At 36.6% G+C, this 27632-nt stretch overlaps 7 protein-coding genes across 7 annotated transcripts; 6 read left to right on the top strand and 1 right to left on the bottom strand.

Moving 5' to 3' along the window:
- Positions 1–3881: 3881 nt before the first annotated feature.
- On the bottom strand, positions 3882–4165 carry BDB00DRAFT_872088 (uncharacterized protein; the record flags this gene model as incomplete). The annotated part of the gene is made up of 2 exons (XM_053126914.1): positions 3882–4046; positions 4118–4165. The coding sequence occupies 2 exons, from the start codon at positions 4163–4165 to the stop codon at positions 3882–3884; spliced, it is 213 nt and encodes a 70-aa protein (XP_052979891.1).
- Positions 4166–7052: 2887 nt separating this feature from the next.
- Positions 7053–8295, top strand: BDB00DRAFT_763278 (uncharacterized protein; the record flags this gene model as incomplete). Its single annotated transcript, XM_053119390.1, has 4 exons — positions 7053–7184; positions 7270–7487; positions 7573–7868; positions 7958–8295. Coding segments are annotated over 4 exons (984 nt in total), but the record flags the coding sequence as incomplete, so codon positions are not given.
- A 1896-nt stretch (positions 8296–10191) lies between these two features.
- BDB00DRAFT_872086 (uncharacterized protein) lies at positions 10192–12338 on the top strand (the record flags this gene model as incomplete). The annotated part of the gene is made up of 7 exons (XM_053126913.1): positions 10192–10622; positions 10946–11067; positions 11360–11674; positions 11747–11803; positions 11892–11903; positions 11973–12041; positions 12109–12338. The coding sequence occupies 7 exons, from the start codon at positions 10192–10194 to the stop codon at positions 12336–12338; spliced, it is 1236 nt and encodes a 411-aa protein (XP_052979889.1).
- A 641-nt stretch (positions 12339–12979) lies between these two features.
- Positions 12980–16515, top strand: BDB00DRAFT_872085 (uncharacterized protein; the record flags this gene model as incomplete). The annotated part of the gene is made up of 13 exons (XM_053126912.1): positions 12980–13157; positions 13224–13393; positions 13482–13512; positions 13652–13815; positions 13927–14067; positions 14144–14442; positions 14523–14622; positions 14696–14927; positions 15013–15301; positions 15376–15449; positions 15513–15755; positions 15833–16077; positions 16135–16515. The coding sequence occupies 13 exons, from the start codon at positions 12980–12982 to the stop codon at positions 16513–16515; spliced, it is 2547 nt and encodes an 848-aa protein (XP_052979888.1).
- Positions 16516–21358: 4843 nt separating this feature from the next.
- On the top strand, positions 21359–22377 carry BDB00DRAFT_938798 (uncharacterized protein; the record flags this gene model as incomplete). Its single annotated transcript, XM_053129299.1, has 4 exons — positions 21359–21393; positions 21476–21629; positions 21715–21932; positions 22018–22377. The coding sequence occupies 4 exons, from the start codon at positions 21359–21361 to the stop codon at positions 22328–22330; spliced, it is 720 nt and encodes a 239-aa protein (XP_052979887.1). The 3' UTR covers positions 22331–22377.
- An 876-nt stretch (positions 22378–23253) lies between these two features.
- On the top strand, positions 23254–23793 carry BDB00DRAFT_821810 (uncharacterized protein). Its single transcript, XM_053123428.1, has one exon. The coding sequence runs from the start codon at positions 23402–23404 to the stop codon at positions 23585–23587; it is 186 nt and encodes a 61-aa protein (XP_052979886.1). The 5' UTR covers positions 23254–23401; the 3' UTR covers positions 23588–23793.
- Positions 23794–25474: 1681 nt separating this feature from the next.
- BDB00DRAFT_872083 (uncharacterized protein) lies at positions 25475–27301 on the top strand (the record flags this gene model as incomplete). Its single annotated transcript, XM_053126911.1, has 3 exons — positions 25475–25775; positions 26761–26933; positions 27050–27301. 3 exons carry the CDS (start codon positions 25475–25477, stop codon positions 27299–27301), a joined length of 726 nt encoding a protein of 241 aa, XP_052979885.1.
- Between the last annotated feature and the right edge of the window lie 331 nt (positions 27302–27632).

The following is a 27632-nucleotide window of genomic DNA, read 5'->3' as shown; positions in this document are numbered from 1 at the left end:
CACGACTTTGCATTCACAGCACTAATGTACAAGATGGGCGTTTAGATCAACCTGGCTTTATCAACTTTCAACCCCTAACCAACGCCATCAAAAATGACCCAGCGTTCACCTCGTGGCAAACCAAGGCGTACCGACGAAAACTCACTCCAGGAACACCCGCATCCCCAGTTTCATCAAACACTGGCGTATCTTTTGGGCCACCCGATGGACCATGCTGCTAGAAATGTCCTCTTTCGCATCTATCATACAGCCATACCTAATGCAGAACGACTGTTCCGTATGAACGCCACCTTCCTTCCCTCTCCGGAATGTCGGCTTCGTGGTTGTCCTAACGAAACACTGGCTCACTTTCTTGTTCTATGTCCACGCAAATTTGATATATGGCAACGAGTCTGGAATCGCATCTGCCACCATGGCCCGCGCCCCTCTGCTTTTCTTCATTTCATCTCCCCTGGGGATCCCCCGTACTCCTCTTTCACTCACACGCAACTTCTCCTCATTATCGCTTATACTCTTTTGGCCATCTGGTGAGCCCACTGGGCTTTTATTTTCGACAACACACCCTTTCTTCCTGCTAAGACTGCTGCCATAGCAGTCAAGGCAATCTTTCGATATGTTTTATAATTTCTTGTAGATTTTCTTTTCTTCTGCTTATTACACTTTCGAGGCCGCTGTTACCTCTCTTCTGTTTAACGGGTATCAGCAAAGAAAATCTGAGGGTAATATCCTCCATACACAAAAAAAGCAAGGGTTTCCACGAGCAACTGATACTCAGTAACATAAAACTGTCTCAGTAGTGCGCTTCATGCTGTCCTCAAAGGTTACAAGAAAGTTACAGTAGAGTGAATATCATGACACTGGTTTGCTTTTCGTACTAAATTTCAATTGCCTGGTGCTGTGTGCTACTGGGCAGTCATAAAACGAACATAGTTGTGTATAATATTGCGAAGCCGTAGAGCCACGTACTTCACTCTTGGAATATTTTGGCGACGTATGTATTCAACATGTATATAAAAATCTGTAAAGCTGGCTCTTGCATTCTCGGACTCTCACATAATTAAAAATATTATGCTGGCACAGACAGATTGTACTTTTAACGTGTTTACAGATGCGCGCGCAAGTAGAGGAAGCGGCGACCGACATACTGTACTGTATTTAGTAAAAAGCCAGGTCGCCTACTGTGTAAGATGGCTATTATGATATTACATAAAATACACATTGAATTTGCTAATTCAGAGGCATCTAATGATCGTCTTTTACTGTACCGTGAGCGACATATAATCCACGAGTATCATTCTATGATGCGGATGCATGAGTAGATACGATGGTTCGCTTTAAAGAGTCTTTATGTACCTTGCCATCGTCACTATGGGTTGGTAATCTATGGTGTAATGGTAACCGAAGCGTAACACATATCAATAGCAGGAAAAAACGATCAGTTCAAGCATAGGGTAATACTTCTTCATTTTGGAAACGGCAATGTTTTCTATAGGCTGCTTAACGCCGTCATAAATACTTTCTCGAGCCAAGTTAAAAAAGCGACACCCTCAAGCGTCATAAGAGTCCGTGTGCAATGAAAAGCGTCACAATACCAATGAAGCATTGCCTGCTAGTAGGATTCTAACGCACATTGACAAATGCAGTACTCATTTCTATCAGATAAGATTATGTAGGGTAATTCATTTCGAAAAAGATATATGATTAGCATGTAGCTCAATTTGATGCCTAACTTAAAAACAAATTTGTTGCAGTCTCTAGAACCAAGAAGCCATGGCTGTTATCTCGCATCAGCCGAACTGCCCCTTCTCCAAAAAATCTTTTACATATTGTTTATGACATCCTGATAGCATCTGGCCCGCAATGATGCTCTGCTCGAGGCCATCTTTTTGATCTACCCGACATTCTTATCGATTACCTGCATGGAATTTACGAAGACGGATTAGCTGCCTACTGACACTGTGGGAGTACGGATACACTGAAAAAAGTGGTGTGATTAGCAAAAAGTTATTCATTGCAAGTCGATTAGCGTGGAATATGATGATCGAATATAGGTTGAGACATAACAATCTCTTAATGATAATCGGTATATGATGACTTATGACTCCATTTCATACAGGTCTGAATGCTCAACCGCACTGAAAAGCTGGCAACATTCAGTATGATACATGATGTAACAACGATATACAGATGTGTTACCATTGCATCGGAGCCGTTATCCCGATACATCAACATATACATATCATCGCGAACACCATAGAACCATCATCATAGGATGTCGACGTCGCCATTAGCTATAACAACAACAAAGTGATCGATCGTCTTCGTCGCATGTACACAATTTGAAGTTACACCGGCTCACACCAAGAGCACAATTTCATGTTGAGCACGTCAATTCGTTCATCCAAGTTGATACATGCAACAATGACAAATGATGGTAAGTCAGCACAGCCTCAGATGAATTGCCTTTTTACCAGTACCGCCACCCGCTACGCTCCTACCATTGTGCTTGCTCGCACAATACTGTCATATATGATATGGACGATTTAATCAAAGCTGCTTGAGCACGATTGCAATTAGTTGTTCATAATCAACGTGACAACCAGATCACTGCTCTACCATTAAATCCGCTTTCACTACCCACCCATTACAATCGCAAGAACATTTGCCCGACGATACCGACCAGGTATCTTTTGCACCATCAAGAACTATAGCTCAAGCTGCCGAAAGCGTATCTGGCACGCCCTAGCAACAGCAACAGAATACTGATACCTCAGCAAAATTTTACAACAGAGTCAATTGCTCCTGCTTTGCCTATACGACAGGTGCATGTTCCATCACCATATTCAATGACCATGTTAGCTAGAAATTCTCATATCCCTCTATCTTCTACACATACAAATACATATTACGCCGGTCGTCGCAAACAGGTATTTCACCTGATATCCTGCATAAGAAGCGCATCCTCTGGTATTGCAGTATATTTCCATTTAACAATTAGAGATGCCCCGGAAGCTGATACAAAGAAAATGCCTATATCATACTGCAGAGTCTCTCCAAAATTAAGTGATAGTTCAGAATATACAAGCAGACTTCTTTTCGGCTTTTTCTTTTTTCCCTCACCAGCAGACATGGTACCAGAGCTTAAGCAGAAGCAATAATAGAGTGGATATACCAACACTGCCTCTACGATTTTGTGAGGTACGAATGGATCGCTGCTGATACTGACGTCAGTCCCCAACGTATTACTAGCAGCAACCGGTATTGCGATATAAGTATCGGAATTATATGATAATCACGAAATCATGGTCGCGTATGGATATGTACCTTCCCACACCACAATCTTTGTAGACACTGGGGCAACCACGCAACAAGCAACAGAAACAGATCGGCATTTCATAATTTGAATATGACAGAATATGGTCTCTTTATACATTTATGAACTAGGAACGAGTATATCTATACTCTCTCCTCTAGCATATACAACTAATCCATATACTGATGTATAACATCCTTGTGTCCAAAGCTCACATAATAAAGCAAGCCATAAACAAAACACAGTTAAAATAGTGAATAGTATTTCGTGTAGATTTTTCTTAGAAACAATATATTGGCATGTGTTAATATTACCTACGCCAAAAAATGCCAGTTGCGTGTACACAGATTTGCCGTAACAATTAGCGCTTCAGCTTCGCTGTTATTACCACCTACCTCAAAGAATAGTCTGGAAATAATAATTTCCAAAACGCCACGACATCTTGGAGAAACTTCTGTATAAACATATTGACATTTACTTACGTACTAACAATTACATACAAGGAAAATTTGAAATGACTAAGGATATATGAGGCGGTCGTGATTGCGGTAGAAGGTGACTTGAGAAATTATGATGAGGTGGTCATGGTTTTACGTTTTTTTTCGGTTGTGGTTGCGGCAGGAGGTAAGATGATGGTGCCAGTGATGGATAACTTCGATTTGATGTTGATCTGACATTTTGCAGATTCGGCTTGACATTTTGAGACTTGGTAGAGACTTTCACGCACGATTGCCTGTAACAAGACAAAAACCGAGTCAGTAAATATTATAACTAATACACCAGTGAATAGCTGATTTTCATTACCTTGCATTTAAGCGCCAGTCCAAGTATTGGTAAAAGGCTGGATCGCATTTGGGATAGCAGAGTTGAGATGCTGAAAGAAGGGGTAGTATTCAAACGACAGACATACCCAGCAGGGCAGTCAAGAATGTATACATTCATTCGTAGATCTGAACGCAGCAGTAGTTAGTAGTAGCAGTTAGTGGCAATTTGTGATTGAATGAGGAATGAACATTAACACGATGTTAATAAATTTTCTTTAAATTTTTTCTTAACTGACAATTTTTTTTATTCTCGGAGTTTGAAATTGTGCATACTGTTAAATTTTATTTAAAAAAAAAACTGAATTTTTTTTAATATAAAAATAAATACCTCCCATATTATTTGGCATAAAAAATTCAAATGGTTATATTAAATACTGAACTTCTTATTAATAAGAATAGTATGATTTGTTCTATTAAAGATTTAATGGAGCAGGTTATGCATAATTATTTTGAAGATGAAATGTTAGTTAAAGATATTGAAAGTAAGAAGATGATTATGAATAAAAAAATTAATGAAGAAATTAATAAAGTTAAAGATAATTATTTTTGGTATGTTAATACAAGCGAAAATATATGCACTTACATACATAAAAGAGGTAAGAAAAATGGCCATATGTGTCACAGAAAAATTAATACTAATCTTAATGGAGATAAACCTAAACCTGATTACCTTTGTACTATACATAGTAAACTTCATGTTCCAAAGAAAAAAAATAAAAATCTACAAAAAAAATAGAAAATCCTAATTTACCATGCATAATTGTTAATGATGGTGATTTTATACATAAAACTAATAACAAAAGAATAAAAAAAGAAAATCTAGAAAAATATATATATGCAACAGTGGAAGTTTTAACCTAGCAAATGTACTTAAAGGATTATTACAATAATAGGAACCGACGTTATCTACTATACATACTCAAATAATATATCTTACATAAAATTTTATTAGGAAGGGTAGAGTATCGAGTTATCTAAGTTAATTTATTAACTTTCATATAGTTATTTAACATATTGGTTTCATTAAAATCTTTCATTGATATCCAGCTATTTTGGGATTCATTATAACCTTTCCATTTAACTAGGAATATATAGGAATCATTTTCAAATTTATGATTTATTATGGATTCTATTTCATAAGAAATATTAGAAGTTGAATTATTTCTAACTTTATTTATATCCATTAATGTTCCTTTGCCTTTACCTTTTCTTTTTCTTTTCTTCTCATTGAATTTAGGTACATCTTCTTCGCTGGAAACATCTTTATCATTATAATTTTCATCGCTGTATTCATTATCAATAATCATATCAGTATTATCTATACTTAAATTATTTAAAAACTGTTCCTGTAATTTAACCATTTCATCTAATTTATTTTTTGCCTCAGATGAATTACTAATAACTATATCTATTAATTTAGCTTCGTGTGGAAATTCAAAATTATCTGATTCCCACAATTTATGATGTGCTTGTGTATTAATATTAAACTTTTCACTAAATATTTTTATATTTTTTAATAAACAAGCAACACAAAATTGAAGATTATAAAACTTTATGTTGTCCATCTTAACAATAGATTTATTATTATTAAATCTATAAAATTTATTACCTATTGCAGCAAATTGGTCTTCTATTTTTGAACGGAAGCTACCAAAAACATCATTATAATGCCTTTCTTCTGCTGTTAAATCTACATTCTTTTCTTTGCGTATAGGATAAACAAAATTATTTAAAGATAAATCATATCCTTTTTCCGTACCAAGTTCTATAAGCTGATTAACAAATAAAGTATAACCACCATCTGTTGCCAATATATCTTGTTTAGATATTTTTTTATATAATTTCATGTTCAAAAACATACTTCCGTCAGAACTATCAGAACAATAATCGCTTTTGGAAGCATATAAAATCATATCGTTTATATCGCTAACAATTTGTGTACGAACTCCATTTTTTTTAAATTTATATGACTATAATCTTTCATGTTTTATATCAATATTAACATAGTTAATTCTTAAATCATGACCATCTATTATAAAAGTTATGTGTTTAAAAAGTGGTGGATTATATTTATAAGAAGATAAAATTCTTAAAGTTAAAGAAGAAAACATATTCTCCATAGAATCATTAACAATTTTATTTAACCTTTTATAGTTATCTTCATCCATCCAAAACTTTTTATAGTATTTGTGAAATGATGTTTGCGGGATAAACTTATTAATTTCAATACTAGAAACACCAGAAACTAAATGATATAATAAAAATAAACCTTTTTCAACTTCAAAATAAGGGCCAGGATATTCACAGCTAGTATATAAAATAACTAAAAAGAAAAAGACAGCTATATGACCAAGTTTATCTACTAAAATCTTTTTAATATCATCAATACCTTTAATATGTTTTAATTCTGTACGATGCTTGTAATTATAATTAACAATTGGCCAGTTATATTCCAAAAATTCCCACTTATTAATAATAATTTTGTTAACTTCATTATTAATCTTTTCATCTATTTGTTGGTTATCCATTGTAATATATTTTTATATTTAATTAAAATTCAATTTTTTTTATATTCAATTTTAAAAATATAATAATTTTGTAAACATGAGGAATTTTTGTGAACCTTAAATATTTTGTTGACCTTAGTTTAGATGAAAAACTTCAACTAGTAAACATCCTCCACATAGAAAATCTTAAAACGAATCAAAAGTAGCGGATAACCAGCAGTACGACGTCTGAATCTGGATAAGTACAGAGGGTAGCAGTAGAAGATAAGATGAAGATACTAGCTTTAAAATACTCCCATCACCAGTAAGTTCACCGCAGTATTTTTTTAGGGAAAGAAGGAGTCTAGAAGTAGTCATACTAACCAATATTCTCATTTTGTATTCAGCCCCGCTCATTCAATAATCTTAAACACTAAAGACGATGCTTGGAAAGATTACTTTTCGCCCCAAGAACTCCATCAAATCAACACGCTGAACCCTATCGAACTTCCATCGCTACCTGCTTCCCTCAAGGAATACTTTTTGTCGTATCAAGGAAAGGTAAAGGTCATATTGAGCATGTGTAGTAGTAATTTTTTCGTAAGTATGTGTCGGTGAGTAATTCTACGGCTGTTTGATCATATAGAAAACATTGGATCAGCTTTTGGAGCATCGCAAACGACACGACTTCGATCCAAGAACCCAACCTGACTTGTATTGGGCTCAGAAGTCGATTATCCATGCAACAGATCTTTTTTTGTACCAGCAATTACCTGCGACCTATGATACTGAAAGTGATCTCATACGTAAAAAATGGGGGTTTGTGCAGTCCTGCTTTTATGAATCGAGATTCCGTGTCCAAAGGTAAAATTTCAACACAAATCATTACGATGGCACAAATTCAAATGTATGGCAACATAGACATTAATGTGTTTATGGTTATATATAGTGGAGAAAAGTCCAGCATTAGTTCCTCAATAAGAAAAAATTCAAACCGATCTACCAATGAAGAAGGTCAACTCAACAGGAAAGTGGTTGGCACAAAAGTTGACCTTATCATCAAGCAAGGAAACTTAGAATACAGTTGCATGGAAGCTGGTTGTTCAGACGATCCATTGAACACCAAAGGCGTAGACGAGGGTAGATTGAAACTTCCAAGGACTTTGAAGGATATTTTGTGTCGTTTGACGAAGGAGGCACCAGGAAAAATGAACGATATCAAGGTTGCAGGTTTGGTCATTTCTAGTAAATATATTATTTAGTAGTCATACTGTGTTTTCTTTGAGTTGTCGCATTATAAAGTTGATGTATTGAACTAAATTGCTTTTGAATAGACATCAACATCACGTTGTACATCGAAGACTGTCCTGCTGGTTCAGTGACAAGGTTAAAAAGTATTGGTCCTTACGAGTTTCCCGGATCTGTCGAAAAATTCGCAAAGAAATTCATTCCGCTCCTTGCTCTGGTTTGGCAAACCAAAGTTATCATGAAAAATACGCTACAAATTATAAATGCTGGTGAAGAAATCATTTTTCTATCGATCGACGGCCCAGAACCCCCACAAATTCCACCTTGCATGCCATCTCCAAAACTTGGCACAAAAAGAAAACACAACCAAGTCGACAATCTAAATAAATATTTTTACACTACCGAACCTGCCTTTCATTATTGATATCCTCAGATGAAAAAGTATGTGGGAGGCTCAATCCGCGCCTGTAGGCATTTTAGAGATAGCTCCCTGGTGGTTCTTTGGAATCTGTGTGACAGAAAATAAGGTGTGTCTGGAGTACATAGTTACACAAGCTGAGAAAACCCCAATGTGGGGAAAAAGCTTGGTCTGTGCGGTAAAAGATGGTTGAGGACATGGCTCTTCCTGATATTAAGGTGGGCGTCAGCTAAAGGGGCCAATTTAAGACCCGATTTCCAGCCTTCATAGAGTTATCTCTGCATGCTTAATTGCCACAAAAGATAGCAGAATCGATAGCTTTAGAGGAGAGGAACACAACGTACTAAGTTTTTTTTCAATGCGCTCACTTGTTGCTGAGCTATGACGTTTCGAAGTCTACTATTTTTAGTACTTTTAGCTAGGAAACGAACAATTTTTGTACACCATTTCCCCATTATCTATTTTGAATCGCAAATCTTTTTCACGTCATCTTTCACCAACTTCATAATTAAATACGCATTTAAATGGCAGGAACCAAAAGAAGAGCTAAAGTTGGTAAAGCCAACTACGAACAAGGAAAAAGATTGAGACTTGAACGCGAAAAAGCAGAATGCGAAAGAGCAGAACGCGAACAACAAGAGATCGAAGTTCAAGACATTCAATAAGAGGAAGAATCCCCTCTTAGTGACGACGAGATCACGGATGAGGAAGAAGAAGCTGTGGATGAAGATCCCACTGGCCTGAACGAAGAAGAATTAAACGACGTTCAAACCAGCTTGTTGAAAGCTAACTTTGTTGTTTGGAAACCTGGTGCTGACAAACAAGGAAGGCCAAAGATTTACAATAAAAGTGACCCACGGACAATTGAAAGCAGCAAAAAGAAACAACAAGAGAAAGCAAAGGGATCCGCGCGAGTCTGGAAGCAACGCATCGAACAAAAAGCAGCAAAACTCACAAAGAAAGAAGAGCAAATCAACAAATTCAAAAATGCTGCTTCTGCTCTTAAAAAATATGCTGATCCATTTCAAAAAACACCCGAGGTCAACCATTTCGAAAGAACACGTCTTATCACTCTCCATCATTTTTTTCTGAAAATCTCAAAAGGAATTGGTAGAATGGAGGCATCAGAGCAACTAAGCAAAGACACTTGGAAAAAAGGAAAACGCTTTGCACGACGTATCCACGAATGGGCCAACGAATACTTGGCCATAAACAGCTTAACAACATCAAAACGAGGTGCACACGTCAAAACTGCTTCTATCCTTCGAGATGAACATTTGAAAGATGATTGTGTCGCATATTTCTGTTCAGTTCGACCAGAACAAAGAACAATCCATAAACTCAAGTTTTTCATTGAAAACGACCTGGTGACTGATCAAAACACCCTGGATCAACGTTTGGAAGAAATTTCAGAATCAACAGTTCGTCGTTATTTGAAGCTATGGGGATTTACTGGTCGCAGTAAGACGGATTCGGTTTATATTGACGGACATGAACGACAAGACGTGGTGGAATACCGGAAGAAATGGGCAGAAAGAATGCTCGAATACAGAAAGTCCATAAATCATTATGACAATAATGATGAACCGAAGGAATTGTCATTGGAAGTCTGGGTAATTATATCTATAAAAAATGTTTGAAAAAATGGTTTTAAAAGTTCTAATATTTTATATGTTATGTTAGGATCGGTAAAAAGTACTTGTAACGCCTGATGAAACGTATTTCTACTCCAATGATAGCAAAAGAAGATTGTACCTTGCTTGTGACGAAACCATCATTCGTAAAAAAGGAGAAGGGCGTGCTATTATGCTAAGTGCATTTGGTTGCTCGTGTCATGGTCTTTTTTCCTGTCATACGATTCTTCCTGGTGCTGCCAATGATGGATATTGGAAGAAGGAGAACATGGCAGAACAATTGAAATCAGCAATTGAAGAGTTCAATGAATTGCATCCCAATTGCACGGGAGTGTTCTGTTTCGACCAGAGTTCCAATCATTCCGCAATGCCAAATAATGCACTGAATGCATTTAAAATGAACCTTGGACCTGGTGGAAAGCAGATCATCTCGCATGATACTGGCTATTATGATGCAAATGGACAGTGGCGAATTCAGCGTATGGTGGACGGTGACGGTCGTGCTCGTGGTCTTGAGGCAGTATTGAAGGAGAGGTGTCTTTGGCCAGAGCAAGGATTGAAAAAGATGTGTCAAGGAGAAAACCAAGGCAATTGCTGTGCAGTGCACTTAATGGCAGAGCAACCAGACTTCAAAGCTCAAAAATCGCTTCTTGCTGAAATATGCGAAAGCAACTATATGATTTTTGAGCTTTATCCAAAGTACCAATGCGAGTGCAATTGGATAGAAAGAGTGTGGGCAGAGATGAAGAGAATTGCTCGAGAAGAATGCGATTACTCGTTTAAATCTTTGCAAATGCGTGTCAAAACATTACATAAGAGAATTCCTATCCAACACATCATTCATTATGAACAACGGGCTTGGAAATTTATTGAAATGTATAATAGAGGACTAGATATTGGAAGAGCCGAATGGGCTACAAAAAAATATAGAAGCCATCGAGTGCTTCCACCAACCTTGGATTTCTCCGATTATACTGAAACTTACCTTCAATAAATTATATTTTCTCCATCATTATCATTAGATCAAAAAAGAATTGTATCACCCCAGACCCAAATTATTTGCCCATATTCGGACGCCATACGGGCCTCTACAAGCTCTACGGAACATACCCTGTGGCCTCTGCGGTGTCACGCCGTGCACACCGTAGAAATTATAGTATGCTCAGCCTACCATAGCACCAGCTTTCTCCCTTCTTTTTCTCAGAGTAATTCTCACTACATTGCGTCCTCCATTTCGAAAATGAGCAACCAGGAACCCCAACCAGAGCAGTCAAATGCTTCCAACAACAAATATTACCGCCCTAAGGGAACCAAAAAGTGGTCCACTTGGAACGCGTTAACTCACTTCCTTTCTCAAAATAGCACTAACGAAGAGCGAGAAGGTTTACTATTTTGTATATAGGTAAAATGAGAATTTTTACTTATCTAGTATATAGAATGGGAAGATATTATCAGACAGTATAACGATGGAGAGTTGACAACGACAACTGCTCAACTGGCTGCGATCTGTGCTCGCATGAACGAGGAGCACCAGAAAAAGCTTGAAGAGAAGGTCAAGTGCATGAACCATATGATGGAGCAACCGGCTCCTATGGATCTAGATGTTCGTCAGCAGCTTGGGAGAGCTTTCAGACGCGAGATCATGTCGGTTAACCACCGTGCTAGCGTGGCCATGGGATGGAATGTCGGCACGCTCATGTCTCCCCAGTTTGAGACCGATTGGATGCTTACTACACCTATAGTCTCATCTAGTATGTAAAGTAGTAAATATGTTTTTAGAAATGCTCATATTCAAGGTTCTAATACCAACTATTAAGAGAAAGCTCAGAACGCATTGAATAAGATTGGAGGGCGTCCAAACTTCCATCGACATTGTCAAGGTTAATACTACACTGTGATAGTAACATCTTATTGAGAAAAAGGATTATTTATTTATTGACTTTTCTTAACAACAATCTGTCACTATAGGAACAACAGGCGGTAACTATCGCTAACACATCATAGCATTGTTAAAAGGAGCTACTAATGTATATTATTCGTTTTCGCCAGGACCTCGTTTGACCAGAAAGCCTACCAAAAAGAAAAGCACGGTTAAGGACCTCATGATTGAACTCTGTAGTATGTTACAAGCAGTGCCTGCATTGCAGTTATCAATGTATTAATACTTGTAAATGAATGTATGTAGACAACGAAGTCGACAAAAATTTGACAAAGTTTCCGTGGAAAAGTTTCAAGAGGGTGTCAAACGGTGGGATAATTCGCTACAGAAATGAAACATTGGGGTGCGAATTCACGGGTTTTGATTTTGGCGAAAAGGCGGATACTGCTTTGTGCCCGAGTGACATGCCGTATAAGAGATGGTCAGAGCTGTATGATGCCCTTATCAATGGCCAAATTAGTTTTGAAAAGCTTTAAATTAAATGGTTTAGCACATTTTAAAAAGTTGCTATTGATAAAAGCGACATATTAGCATCCAATAGGTATGTTAGTTCATTTATTAAATTACAGATCATGATTTTACTGTGGAAGACAGAGTGATCTGCGCTAGGGGACATGTAGTCGTTCCTTGACATGGACAAGGATACTATACATATACAAATAATATGAGTCCATAACTGAAAAAAAACCGCATAGAACAAAAAGAGTTAGACGGTGTGGTGGTAGATGGGTAGAGGTGGAGCGAGAATGATGAAATTATTAGGAGGATTTCTTCATGCAATTTGGAAATGACCACAGTAATACTCTTAGAAAGCAAGGAAATTTGAAACAGTTCCTAGCGTCCGAGCATTTTTACCCTATTACATAACGTACTTCTGTGTACAAAAATAAATTGTAGATTAGGGGATCGTCATAAAAATCTACAGGAAAAGAAGCTTTCCTCAAGCGCGTGGTACTTTTTTGTCAACTTGCACGTTTACTGAGCAATAAACAGAAGTGATCAACTTAATATGTGTTGCAATATAAATATAGAGAACTGAAATGAAAAATTATCTTTTGAAGGTTCTTAGCTACAACGTAACAAACAACAGACCGCACCATCTTATTAGCACTAGATCATGAGTTTTAACGATCGGTTCAACGAAGACGACGCCATGGACCTAGTGGAATCCACGATGTTGAGCGATGGGAGAACGAGAACGAAAAGCCGTAAAGTGTATGCTGGTGACGATGCAGTTGTAGCTTCTGCTCCCACTATAAGAGATACGCGTCAAAATTCACAGCATGATCAATTAGGTAACTGATTCGCATATAAGCACACTAAACCTTTGCTTAATATAACATATACTTTGTAACGCGAAGATCACGGAGAAACCGATGATCTCGACTATGGTGACGGTCCTGGTAGCGCTTTTAATGAAGGCTTGACAGTGTTTCGTCTGAATGACCATGACATCGAAAAACATAAAAGGAGATTGGAAGCTCTTGATGAAAACTGGTCCGAGGTCTTTAAGGTGCTACCGAAAGACTATGTAAAGTGCAGGGGAAGTAGCGACTATAGTCTGGCCGATACGACTCCGTTTTTTCGACGCGCGCTGCACTACATGCAATAAAACAAAGGAACGGGAGATCCTTTGCGTTTTCATTACCGGTAACGCATTACGTTGCATTAATAATTACCAAACATACTGTGATATGAACAACTGCTAAAACATTCCTATAAATGCCGTCCAAAACATACGAAACAGGCATTAAAAGTTATAAAATACCATTCTGTGAATGTAAATCAGACGCCTCAACCCTGCTTAACCATCACTTGTTTCCGTCATCTCCCGCCTCGCCGAGGACAGCATTTCATCTCCCATTGCTTGATTTCTATTCTGCGCTTTTGGCTGAAGGTCATTTAGCAGCACAAGCCTTTGGAAATGCTTGCTCTTATGTGCACAAGTTTGAGGTACTGTTACTGCTAATAGAATAATCAGATGATAACACAATGGAGCGAAATCACTTATCATAACAGTTATTCTAATGTATTATATATACATTTGAATTTTATGGAATAAAGAATCCTGATAGAATTCGAAAGACTTTAGGAAATGCACATACAGCATACATGGAGCTGAAAGAAAAAGTGACGGATGAAATGGTTAACGAGTTCAGCAATATTACTCCAATGGAGCGAGATGCGTGTCCGGCTTGTCCCAAGGTCTCCTTCTCGTTTTATAATTTAGTGCTGTCATGATATTTTGATGAGCTAATGACTCAATGTACAATTGACACAGGAAGGAAAACTGTTCGTCGCAGTCGATGGCAACATGCAATTGCGACGACGCAAAGCACATGCAAATGACACAAAAAAAGCTGAAGTAGCGACGTTTTTCTCGGCTGATAACTTGCATGACGTTTACGAAAAGCATGAAGTCACCAATGCCGTCAATAAGCGTTGCGAGAGTGAGCTCAAAGCTGTTACGTCCGTTTCTGCTGCTGTCGAGAAGTTCTATGAAAGTGGAATAGTAGGCTGTGTATGCGGCAGACACAATGTTCCACTTCAGTTTACGAATATCTTTGCTTCTGGTGAAAAGTAATTTTAATACTTTTTACATGCATGCAGTCTATAATCCCTAGCGTATAATATGCACTTACATGTTGAGCTTTGTATAGGTACAAATATGCTCTATCTGTGCTTGCTGTTGCCACTAAGGGATACAAAGATGTCAATATTTTGTATGATCTTGGTTGTCGCTTTGAACCATCATTTAAGGTATTTTGCCGTGTCTAAGAATATCATCGCATCCGGTAAACAAATTGATCTTTGATTACTTATGCACCATTAGAAAGCATTTCCCAATTTTGCTCAAGCTGGATCACAGATGGCCGTCTCCGTTTTTCATGCATACGCCCATTCAATGTCTTGCCAGGTCGATTATCATCCACGATTCATAAGCGGCTTTGGACTGACAGATGGAGAAGGACTTGAGCGTCTTTGGTCCTACCTTGGAGGATTTGTCTCAATGACTAGACAAATGAGCGCCAAGAGACGTCTGTTCGTTTTACAGCATGCGATTGGTCATTCGAAAGCGAAGACTATAATCAATATGTGTATGCATGATTTTAAATGAAGTTATAAATGATTGCGTGATACTCATAATAGTACCGATAGGTTACGCGCTTAAAAAACGGACGAAAAGGGCAAAGGCAATCATCGAACAAGCGTCTGCATACTTGCGACACAGAGCTACCCTTGTAGCTTCCGGCGGTACGCCATGCTGGTGGTGGAACGAGGACGGGAAGATAGATGAGCTCAGATTCGAAGAAGAATGGAAGACGTACAAAGATACCGTCCATAAAAAATCGAAAGATCGTACTATATTCACTGGTGTCAAACCTCTATCAGTAAAAATACAGTATTATGAAGAACTAGAACATTTTTACGCGGTTGAGTGAGTTTACAAAGTGTTTTTGTAGAGTACTGTAAAATACTTAGACAACTAATCCATTCGGAAAACATCATTAGAGCGGAGCGCGTTACTTTATCGAGGGAGCTTCAAGATCCAGATAAATGTGCCAATATGACTATGGCGGAAGCAGGTATGTATAACGATTTCTACTCCCTTTCGTTTATGCGTATTAAGCTATTGTTATCATCAATAGACGAGAAATTTAGATTGCTTCGAAAGCTCTCAAGAAAGCTCGAGATCGCTGAAGACAATGTTACTAGAATTGAAAGGGTGCTAAAGCCTGAACGAAGATGGCAGATAAATAGCACAGAATACGCAAGCGCAAAAGAAGCAAAAGCAAAGCGAGAAAAGGAAGATAGCCTGTATAAACTAAAATCACATATAATCTCGCGTAAGATGATGTATGATCAGCTGCGTAATCGAGAGGGCAAAATAGGTATTGTATATCTGTTTTTTGAAGTGTAAAAATGAGAAAGCGCTGCTGATGGATATAATTAATTAATTATGAAACAGGCGAAAGAGTAAGCACGAAAGTTAGAAGCGCAATCAAGAAACAAAGCACTGCAGCTGAAAAGCAATTGAAGCTATACAATGCTGCTTGCCATCTGTTGTTGGAGCCTGAAGTCCAGTGGGAGGATGTCTGTCATCTGGAGACACGATTTTGGGAACAGCACCATATAGCAGAAAGCAACGACGTCGACGTTCTCAGAGAGATTATGAACATTAAGCGCGCCGAGGAAGAGCTGATAATGATCGAGGTTAGTGCTATGGTACTTCATTGAAACTCCATACTGTGATCTCAACTTTCCACTTAGGACGAAGAAAAGAATCTGGAAGTATACGCTGCAGCACGTTATAGCGCCATTCAAGATGCCATAGAGGCGACGCATGACGATGGGTGGCAAGCTATTCTTGGTGATCTTTTGGAACAAGCTGAACGTCTCCAATGTAATATCAGAAGCAGCAAACCGCGTACTGTTGGTGAAATTTCACAGATCGACAACGACGAACAATACGGTGACGATGCGGACGATGAATATGACGAAGACGTTTACTTTGTCCATGCTGAGACATATGAGGATATTGAGAAGGAACATGACGAGCTGATGTACGAGTATATGCCGCCAGTAGATTATACTATGCCTGACGAAGATATTTCTCTGCCAGATGCAGTACTTTCAGAAGAAACACTATAGAGCCAGCAATGTATATACGCCGTTGTAAATCAAGAGCTCTTTTATAATCCTTATTATGCTTACTTATACATTGTATGTTATTAGACCTGTTATGCGAATATGATTTTTTATTATGTGTAATAAGCACCTATTCTGTTACTTATTTTCTCAATACTGCGTTGAGCGTTAATCCTCATAATTTAAATCAGATACATATATATAATACTGTATGCTACCAGAAAAAGATGCTCTGGTTGGGGTTCCTGGTTGCTCATTTTCGAAATGGAGGACGCAATGTAGTGAGAATTATTCGAGAAAAAGAAGGGAGAAAGCTGGTGCTATGGTAGGCTGAGCATACTATAATTTCTACGGTGTGCACGGCGTGACACCACAGAGGCCACAGGGTATGTTCTGTAGAGCTTGTAGAGGCCCGTACGGCGTCTGAATATAGGCAAATAATTTGGGTCTAGGGTGAATTGTATCACCTGACGCGGGGTTTAAAGTCGATTTGATTTTTGCAAAAAATGGCCCCTTTAGCTGACGCGCACCTTAGGCTTTTGGTGCCTTTTGCTTTTTTCGGTGTCGCGTCGCTTACTGTTCCATTGCATACTTTATCTTTGTACTATCTAGCGGGTGCCCCATAATTCGGAATAAGAGCACTTGAAACTCCAGCTAATGTTGTTGTACCACCAAGTTCATGATAAAAATATCCCAAAGCTGTCAACTGAAGGCGAGATTATTTCTTTTTTAAATCACGGACTGCTGCGGCTGCTATGTGCTGCAGCCGTTATCAGTAAAATTGACTGAGTTCGAAACTGCAGCCTTGACTTCCTGTACAAAGCTCAATCAAACCGCTTTTTGCCTTCTCAAACACCATCGCCATGGAAGCAAAATCAGAGCCAGTCTAAGCGGAAATCCTTGAATGGAATTCAGGTAATAGAAAAAGAGTGACTATGGAAACGATTGCTTGGATACTAAATATATAATTATTTATAGTCATCAAACAATACCTTTTGAATGCAGCCGAAACTGGCAAAAGTTTGACTCTCCAGAACTTTGTAAATCAAAACACAACACTCATTTTGTCTCAAACAATCCTTGGTGACGATTTTCAATCAGACTGGACGACCAGGTTTGCCTTCGTAGCCAAAGAACTGGATCTGATTGTTGTATGTTTTATTAGTGTGGTACATGGATATGTTCCTTTTGTTTGAAAGACTTCTGACTGAATAGTGTATACTTTTAAAGAAACGTAGTAAACCAGACTGGCCAAAAATTTATGAAGGTCTTGTACACCGCGTCACCAATCAAGCAACACGTCGATCCCATAATCAAACTGCTATACCTGAAAATGAACCCCAACTATCAGCTGCCGGTCTGTCTGGATCTGTCCCAAGTGGTTCAGCTACCGGTAATGGATCTACCCCACGTGACTCAGCTGCCCCTGCGACATCACGTAATTAATCTACTCCACGTTCTATACCTGCTAGTTCGTCTTCTCTGTCTGTCAAGCATCGCCAATAGGTTCAAAACACAGAGGAATAAACATTAACACGATGTTAATAAATTTTCTTTAAATTTTTTCTTAACTGACAATTTTTTTATTCTCGGAGTTTGAAATCGTGCATACTGTTAAATTTTATTTAAAAAAAAACTGAATTTTTTTTTTAATATAAAAATAAATACCTCCAATATTACTTGGCATAAAAAATTCAAATGGTTATATTAAATACTGAGCTTCTTATTAATAAGAATAGTATGATTTGTTCTATTAAAGATTTAATGGAGCAAGTTATGCATAATTATTTTGAAGATGAAATGGTAGTTAAAGATATTGAAAGTAAGAAGATGATTATGAAAAAAAAAATTAATGAAGAAATTAATAAAGTTAAAGATAATTATTTTTGGTATGTTAATACAAGCGATAATATATGCACTTACATACATAAAAGAGGTAAGAAAAATGGCCATATGTGTCACAGAAAAATTAATACTAATCTTAATAGAGATAAACCTAAACCTGATTACCTTTGTACTATACATAGTAAACTTTATGTTCCAAAGAAAAAAAATAAAAAATCTACAAAAAAAATAGAAAATCCTAATTTACCATGTATACTTGTTAATGATGGTAATTTTATACATAAAACTAATAACAAAAGAATAAAAAAAAGAAAATCTAGAAAAATATATATATGCAATAGTGGAAGTTTTAACCTAGCAAATGTATTTAAAGGATTATTACAATAATAGGAACCGACGTTATCCACTATACACACTCAAATAATATATCTTACATAAAATAAAATAACTATACATAGTTATGATATTTTATTAGGAAGGGTAAAGTATCGAGTTATCTAAGTTAATTTATTAGCTTTCATATAGTTATTTAACATATTGGTTTCATTAAAATCTTTCATTGATATCCAGCTATTTTGGGATTCATTATAACCTTTCCATTTAATTAGGAATATATAGGAGTCATCTTCAAATTTATGATTTAATATGGATTCTATTTCATAAGAAATATTAGAAGTTGAATTATTTCTAATTTTATTTATATCCATTAATGTTCCTTTGCCTTTACCTTTCCTTTTTCTTTTTTTCTCATTGAATTTAGGTACATCTTCTTCGCTGGAAACATCTTTATCATTATCATTTTCATCACTGTATTCATTATCAATAATCATATCAGTATTATCTATACTTAAATTATTTAAAAACTGTTCCTGTAATTTAACCATTTCATCTAATCTATTTTTTGCCTCAGATGAATTGCTAATAACTATATCTATTAATTTAGCTTCGTATGGAAATTCAAAATTATCTAATTCCCATAATTTTATGATGTGCTTATGTATTAATATTAAACTTTTCACTAAATATTTTTATATTTTTTAATAAATAAGCAACACGAAATTGAAGATTATAAAACTTTATGTTGTCCATCTTAACAATAGATTTATTATTATTAAATCTATAAAATTTATTACCTATTGCAGCAAATTGGTCTTCTATTTTTGAACGGAAGCTACCAAAAACATCATTATAATGCCTTTCTTCTGCTGTTAAATCTACATTCTTTTCTTTGTGTATAGGATAAACAAAATTATTTAAAGATAAATCATATCCTTTTTCTGCACCAAGTTCTATAAGCTAATTAACAAATAAAGTATAACCACCATCTGTTGCCAATACATCTTGTTTAGATATTTTTTATATAATTTCATATTCAAAAACATACTTCCGTCAGAACTATCAGAACAATAATCGCTTTTGGAAGCATATAAAATCATATCGTTAATATCGCTAACAATTTGTGTACGAACTCCATTTTTTTTAAATTTATATGACCATAATCTTTCATGTTTTATATCAGTATTAACATAGTTAATTCTTGAATCATGACTATCTATTATAAAAGTTATGTGTTTAAAAAGTGGTGGATTATATTTATAAGAAGATAAAATTCTTAAAGTTAAAGAAGAAAACATATTCTCTATATGGTGCCTGCTACCTAGAAACGTAAATTTTTGGACCAGTTTGCAATGTTTTATTTCAACTTTTTTCACTTATACAACCCACTTTTTTAATCTCATAGAACGATAGAGAAAGGCTCAAAGAATAATTCTATGAAAAGCTTTTATTTACATACGGGCAAAAAAAAATGAGAAATAAAGTGTCGAAGTTAGGGTCGATTTGAAGATTTAGCAGAGGATTTTGTCAGAATATCCACCCTACTATACACTATAGTATATGACATTAAATCGGCGATTTCCATATTAAGAAGGTAGTGTAACATTAGTGATAAGTACTGGTGCAATATATACTTCAGCCTTCTAATTCCAATTAACATTGATTGTAATGGTGCCATGTAAATTATAAGTAGGATGACAGTTTGATTGTTCCTTTTTTTTCCAAAACATTCCATACAATGGGGAGACTCAACAAGTACTGGAAGCACCTTAAAATTGTGCAAGAGTCAAAGAACACAATCAAGTAATTTTCTTGTACATTTAAAGAGAGCTGTCAGTTTCTAAGAATCATGTGAGATGCATCATATGAGAGCAGTTTGTTTATTTTCATCCTCTGAGAAGCGAATTTTCAATGGATAAATATCGCTTAACTAAAAATGGAAAGTTATAATAGCGGAACTTTAAATTTTTCAAATGTCCACTTGTTGTTTCTAGGTGGCGGGCACCATAGAATCATTAACAATTTTATTTAACCTTTTATAGTTATCTTCATCCATCCAAAACTTTTTATAGTATTTGTGAAATGATGTTTGCGGGATAAACTTATTAATTTCAATACCAGAAACACTAGAAACTAAATGATATAATAAAAATAAACCTATTTCAACTTCAAAATAAGGGCCAGGATATTCACAGCTAGTATATAAAACAACCAAAAAGAAAAAAACAGCTATATAACCAAGTTTATCTACTAAAATCTTTTTAATATCATCAATACCTTTAATATGTTTTAATTCTGTACGATGCTTGTAATTATAATTAACAATTGGCCAGTTATATTCCAAAAATTCCCACTTATTAATAATAATTTTGTTAACTTCATTATTAATCTTTTCATCTATTTGTTGGTTATCCATTGTAATATATTTTTATATTTAATTAAAATTCAATTTTTTTTATATTCAATTTTAAAAATATAATAATTTTATAAACATGAGGAATTTTTGTGAACCTTAAATATTTTGTTGACCTTAGTTTAGATGAAAAACTTCAACTAGTAAACATCCTCCACATACGAAAATCTTAAAACGAATCAAAAGTGGTAGATAACCAGCAGTACGACGTCTGAATCTGGATAAGTACAGAGGGTAGTAGTAGAAGATAAGATGAAGATGCTAGCTTTAAAATACTCCCATCACCAGTAAGTTCACTGCAGTATTTTTTTAGGGAAAGAAGGAGTCTAGAAGTAGTCATGCTAACCAATATTCTCATTTTGTATTCAGCCCCGCTCATTCAATGATCTTAAGCACCAAAGACGATGCTTGGAAAGATTACTTTTCGCCCCAAGAACTCCATCAAATCAACACGCTGAGCCCTATCGAACTTCCATCGCTACCTGCTTCCCTCAAGGAATACTTTTTGTCGTATCAAGGAAAGGTAAAGGTCATATTGAGCATGTGTAGTAGTAATTTTTTCGTAAGTATGTGTCGGTGAGTAATTCTACGGCTATTTGATCATATAGAAAACATTGGATCAGCTTTTGGAGCATCGCAAACGACACGACTTCGATCCAAGAACCCAACCTGACTTGTATTGGGCTCAGAAGTCGATTATCCATGCAACAGATCTTTTTTTGTACCAGCAATTACCTGCGACCTATGATACTGAAAGTGATCTCATACATAAAAAATGGGGGTTTGTGCAGTCCTGCTTTTATGAATCGAGATTCCGTGCCCAAAGGTAAAATTTCAACACAAATCATTACGATGGCACAATTTCAAATGTGTGGCAACATAGACATTAATGTGTTTATGGTTATATATAGTGGAGAAAAGTCCAGCATTAGTTCCTCAATAAGAAAAAATTCAAACCGATCTACCAATGAAGAAGGTCAACTCAACAGGAAAGTGGTTGGCACAAAAGTTGACCTTATCATCAAGCAAGGAAACTTAGAATATGGTTGCATGGAAGCTGGTTGTTCAGACGATCCATTGAACACCAAAGGCGTAGACGAGGGTAGATTGAAACTTCCAAGGACTTTGAAGGATATTTTGTGTCGTTTGACGAAGGAGGCACCGGGAAAAATGAACGATATCAAGGTTGCAGGTTTGATCATTTCTGGTAAATATATTATTTAGTAGTCATACTGTTGATACCCCAAGAATTATCCCTCCAATAAAATCTGAATACAAGAAAGAGCTGCATAACAAACATCAAGCACATCACATCACACAACAACAAGAGCTCTACTACAGCAGCCTCGCAATTACTACAACATTCTGGCACTTTCCATAAAGCCAAGGACACAGCGATCCAATAACTACGCAGCAACAACTCTACAAACTTCTGGCACCTTCCAAATTGCCACGGAATAGCTAATAATAGCATTATTCCTAGACTTTCCATTTGATTCCACATCCATAACCATTGGATGCGAGTACTTCCCACAACCTTCGAGCATCATCTTTGATGTTCAATTATTATAGAGGTATTGAATTATTTTGAAAGATATAAATACCCCCTCATTTTATTTGAATAAAGACATTGAATTTCTACCTCCCACTTTTGACTTAACTTTTCAAGTGTTGTTTTCAATCACTCAAGACCTAAACACGGCTTGTTTTATCTTACATATTGTTTATTGCTCATAACTGAAGCTAAATAAACTCTTCTATTAAGACCAGACGTAACATTCCTGCTCTTATTTCTCATTTATTTGGACAGACGTAACATTCCTGATCCTTATTCCTCATTCATTTTGGACAGACATAACATCCCTGATCCTCATTTCTACTCACTGAGCTTAATCAAGGCAACAGCTCCCTACTATATATACAACCTTGGATATAACCCATAAGCATTTTTACCTTACTTTACACTCATATCACTTCACAACCCGTCTGTAATAAACGATATTATTACTGGTGCTCACTACAAAACATACACTTAAACCGTTACGCAACTACCTGGAATACCCCAAATTCACCGTAACACTGTGTTTTCTTTGAGTTGTCGCATTATAAAGTTGATGTATTGAACTAAATTGCTTTTGAATAGGCATCAACATCACGTTGTACATCGAAGACTGTCCTGCTGGTTCAGTGACAAGGTTAAAAAGTATTGGTCCTTACGAGTTTCCCGGATCTGTCGAAAAATTCGCAAAGAAATTCATTCCGCTCCTTGCTCTGGTTTGGCAAACCAAAGTTATCATGAAAAATACGCTACAAATTATAAATGCTGGTGAAGAAATCATTTTTCTATCGATCGACGGCCCAGAACCCCCACAAATTCCACCTTGCATGCCATCTCCAAAACTTGGCACAAAAAGAAAACACAACCAAGTCGACAATCTAAATAAATATTTTTACACTACCGAACCTGCCTTTCATTATTGATATCCTCAGATGAAAAAGTATGTGGGAGGCTCAATCCGCGCCTGTAGGCATTTTAGAGATAGCTCCCTGGTGGTTCTTTGGAATCTGTGTGACAGAAAATAAGGTGTGTCTGGAGTACATAGTTACACAAGCTGAGATGTGGGGAAAAAGCTTGGTCTGTGCGGTAAAAGATGGTTGAGGACATGGCTCTTCCCGATATTAAGGTGGGCGTCAGCTAAAGGGGCCAATTTAAGACCCGATTTCCAGCCTTCATAGAGTTATCTCTGCATGCTTAATTGCCACAAAAGATAGCAGAATCGATAGCTTTAGAGGAGAGGAACACAACGTACTAAGTTTTTTTTCAATGCGCTCACTTGTTGCTGAGCTATGACGTTTCGAAGTCTACTATTTTTAGTACTTTTAGCTAGGAAACGAACAATTTTTGTACACCATTTCCCCATTATCTATTTTGAATCGCAAATCTTTTTCACGTCATCTTTCACCAACTTCATAATTAAATACGCATTTAAATGGCAGGAACCAAAAGAAGAGCTAAAGTTGGTAAAGCCAACTACGAACAAGGAAAAAGATTGAGACTTGAACGCGAAAAAGCAGAATGCGAAAGAGCAGAACGCGAACAACAAGAGATCGAAGTTCAAGACATTCAATAAGAGGAAGAATCCCCTCTTAGTGACGACGAGATCACGGATGAGGAAGAAGAAGCTGTGGATGAAGATCCCACTGGCCTGAACGAAGAAGAATTAAACGACGTTCAAACCAGCTTGTTGAAAGCTAACTTTGTTGTTTGGAAACCTGGTGCTGACAAACAAGGAAGGCCAAAGATTTACAATAAAAGTGACCCACGGACAATTGAAAGCAGCAAAAAGAAACAACAAGAGAAAGCAAAGGGATCCGCGCGAGTCTGGAAGCAACGCATCGAACAAAAAGCAGCAAAACTCACAAAGAAAGAAGAGCAAATCAACAAATTCAAAAATGCTGCTTCTGCTCTTAAAAAATATGCTGATCCATTTCAAAAAACACCCGAGGTCAACCATTTCGAAAGAACACGTCTTATCACTCTCCATCATTTTTTTCTGAAAATCTCAAAAGGAATTGGTAGAATGGAGGCATCAGAGCAACTAAGCAAAGACACTTGGAAAAAAGGAAAACGCTTTGCACGACGTATCCACGAATGGGCCAACGAATACTTGGCCATAAACAGCTTAACAACATCAAAACGAGGTGCACACGTCAAAACTGCTTCTATCCTTCGAGATGAACATTTGAAAGATGATTGTGTCGCATATTTCTGTTCAGTTCGACCAGAACAAAGAACAATCCATAAACTCAAGTTTTTCATTGAAAACGACCTGGTGATTGATCAAAACACCCTGGATCAACGTTTGGAAGAAATTTCAGAATCAACAGTTCGTCGTTATTTGAAGCTATGGGGATTTACTGGTCGCAGTAAGACGGATTCGGTTTATATTGACGGACATGAACGACAAGACGTGGTGGAATACCGGAAGAAATGGGCAGAAAGAATGCTCGAATACAGAAAGTCCATAAATCATTATGACAATAATGATGAACCGAAGGAATTGTCATTGGAAGTCTGGGTAATTATATCTATAAAAAATGTTTGAAAAAATGGTTTTAAAAGTTCTAATATTTTATATGTTATGTTAGGATCGGTAAAAAGTACTTGTAACGCCTGATGAAACGTATTTCTACTCCAATGATAGCAAAAGAAGATTGTACCTTGCTTGTGACGAAACCATCATTCGTAAAAAAGGAGAAGGGCGTGCTATTATGCTAAGTGCATTTGGTTGCTCGTGTCATGGTCTTTTTTCCTGTCATACGATTCTTCCTGGTGCTGCCAATGATAGATATTGGAAGAAGGAGAACATGGCAGAACAATTGAAATCAGCAATTGAAGAGTTCAATGAATTGCATCCCAATTGCACGGGAGTGTTCTGTTTCGACCAGAGTTCCAATCATTCCACAATGCCAAATAATGCACTGAATGCATTTAAAATGAACCTTGGACCTGGTGGAAAGCAGATCATCTCGCATGATACTGGCTATTATGATGCAAATGGACAGTGGCGAATTCAGCGTACGGTGGACGGTGACGGTCGTGCTCGTGGTCTTGAGGCAGTATTGAAGGAGAGGTGTCTTTGGCCAGAGCAAGGATTGAAAAAGATGTGTCAAGGAGAAAACCAAGGCAATTGCTGTGCAGTGCACTTAATGGCAGAGCAACCAGACTTCAAAGCTCAAAAATCGCTTCTTGCTGAAATATGCGAAAGCAACTATATGATTTTTGAGCTTTATCCAAAGTACCAATGCGAGTGCAATTGGATAGAAAGAGTGTGGGCAGAGATGAAGAGAATTGCTCGAGAAGAATGCGATTACTCGTTTAAATCTTTGCAAATGCGTGTCAAAACATTACATAAGAGAATTCCTATCCAACACATCATTCATTATGAACAACGGGCTTGGAAATTTATTGAAATGTATAATAGAGGACTAGATATTGGAAGAGCCGAATGGGCTACAAAAAAATATAGAAGCCATCGAGTGCTTCCACCAACCTTGGATTTCTCCGATTATACTGAAACTTACCTTCAATAAATTATATTTTCTCCATCATTATCATTAGATCAAAAAAGAATTGTATCACCTGACGTGGGGTTTAAAGTCGATTTGATTTTTGCAAAAAATGGCCCCTTTAGCTGACGCCCACCTTAGGCTTTTGGTGCCTTTTGCTTTTTTCGGCGTCGCGTCGCTTACTGTTCCATTGCATACTTTGTCTTTGTATTATCTAGTGGGTGCCCCATAATTCGGAATAAGAGCACTTGAAACTCCAGCTAATGTTGTTGTACCACCAAGTTCATGATAAAAATATCCCAAAGCTGTCAACTGAAGGCGAGATTATTTCTTTTTTAAATCACGGACTGCTGCGGCTGCTATGTGCTGCAGCCGTTATCAGTAAAATTGACTGAGTTCGAAACTGCAGCCTTGACTTCCTGTACAAAGCTCAATCAAACCGCTTTTTGCCTTCTCAAACACCATCGCCATGGAAGCAAAATCAGAGCCAGTCTAAGCGGAAATCCTTGAATGGAATTCAGGTAATAGAAAAAGAGTGACTATGGAAACGATTGCTTGGATACTAAATATATAATTATTTATAGTCATCAAACAATACCTTTTGAATGCAGCCGAAACTGGCAAAAGTTTGACTCTCCAGAACTTTGTAAATCAAAACACAACACTCATTTTGTCTCAAACAATCCTTGGTGACGATTTTCAATCAGACTGGACGACCAGGTTTGCCTTCGTAGCCAAAGAACTGGATCTGATTGTTGTATGTTTTATTAGTGTGGTACATGGATATGTTCCTTTTGTTTGAAAGACTTCTGACTGAATAGTGTATACTTTTAAAGAAATGTAGTAAACCAGACTGGCCAAAAATTTATGAAGGTCTTGTACACTGCGTCACCAATCAAGCAACACGTCGATCCCATAATCAAACTGCTATACCTGAAAATGAACCCCAACTATCAGCTGCCGGTCTATCTGGATCTGTCCCAAGTGGTTCAGCTACCGGTAATGGATCTACCCCACGTGACTCAGCTGCCCCTGCGACATCACGCAATTAATCTACTCCACGTTCTATACCTGCTAGTTCGTCTTCTCTGTCTGTCAAGCATCGCCAATGGGTTCAAAACATAGAGGAATAAACATTAACACGATGTTAATAAATTTTCTTTAAATTTTTTCTTAACTGACAATTTTTTTTATTCTCGGAGTTTGAAATCGTGCATACTGTTAAATTTTATTTAAAAAAAAAACTGAATTTTTTTTTAATATAAAAATAAATACCTCCAATATTACTTGGCATAAAAAATTCAAATAGTTATATTAAATACTGAGCTTTTTATTAATAAAAATAGTATGATTTGTTCTATTAAAGATTTAATGGAGCAAGTTATGCATAATTATTTTGAAGATGAAATGTTAGTTAAAGATATTGAAAGTAAGAAAATGATTATGAAAAAAAAAA

This window comes from Zychaea mexicana (genome assembly GCF_025766255.1).
Source record: "Zychaea mexicana strain RSA 1403 chromosome Unknown BDB00scaffold_34, whole genome shotgun sequence".
NCBI lineage: Eukaryota > Fungi > Mucoromycota > Mucoromycetes > Mucorales > Lichtheimiaceae > Zychaea > Zychaea mexicana.
The sequence above is the reverse complement of the archived record's forward strand: the minus strand, read 5'-3'. Positions and strand labels throughout refer to the sequence as shown.

Excerpts from the sequence above, each read along its gene's own strand:
- BDB00DRAFT_821810 (XM_053123428.1), top strand. The coding sequence starts at position 23,402 with ATGAAAAATACGCTACAAATTATAAATGCTGGTGAAGAAATCATTTTT.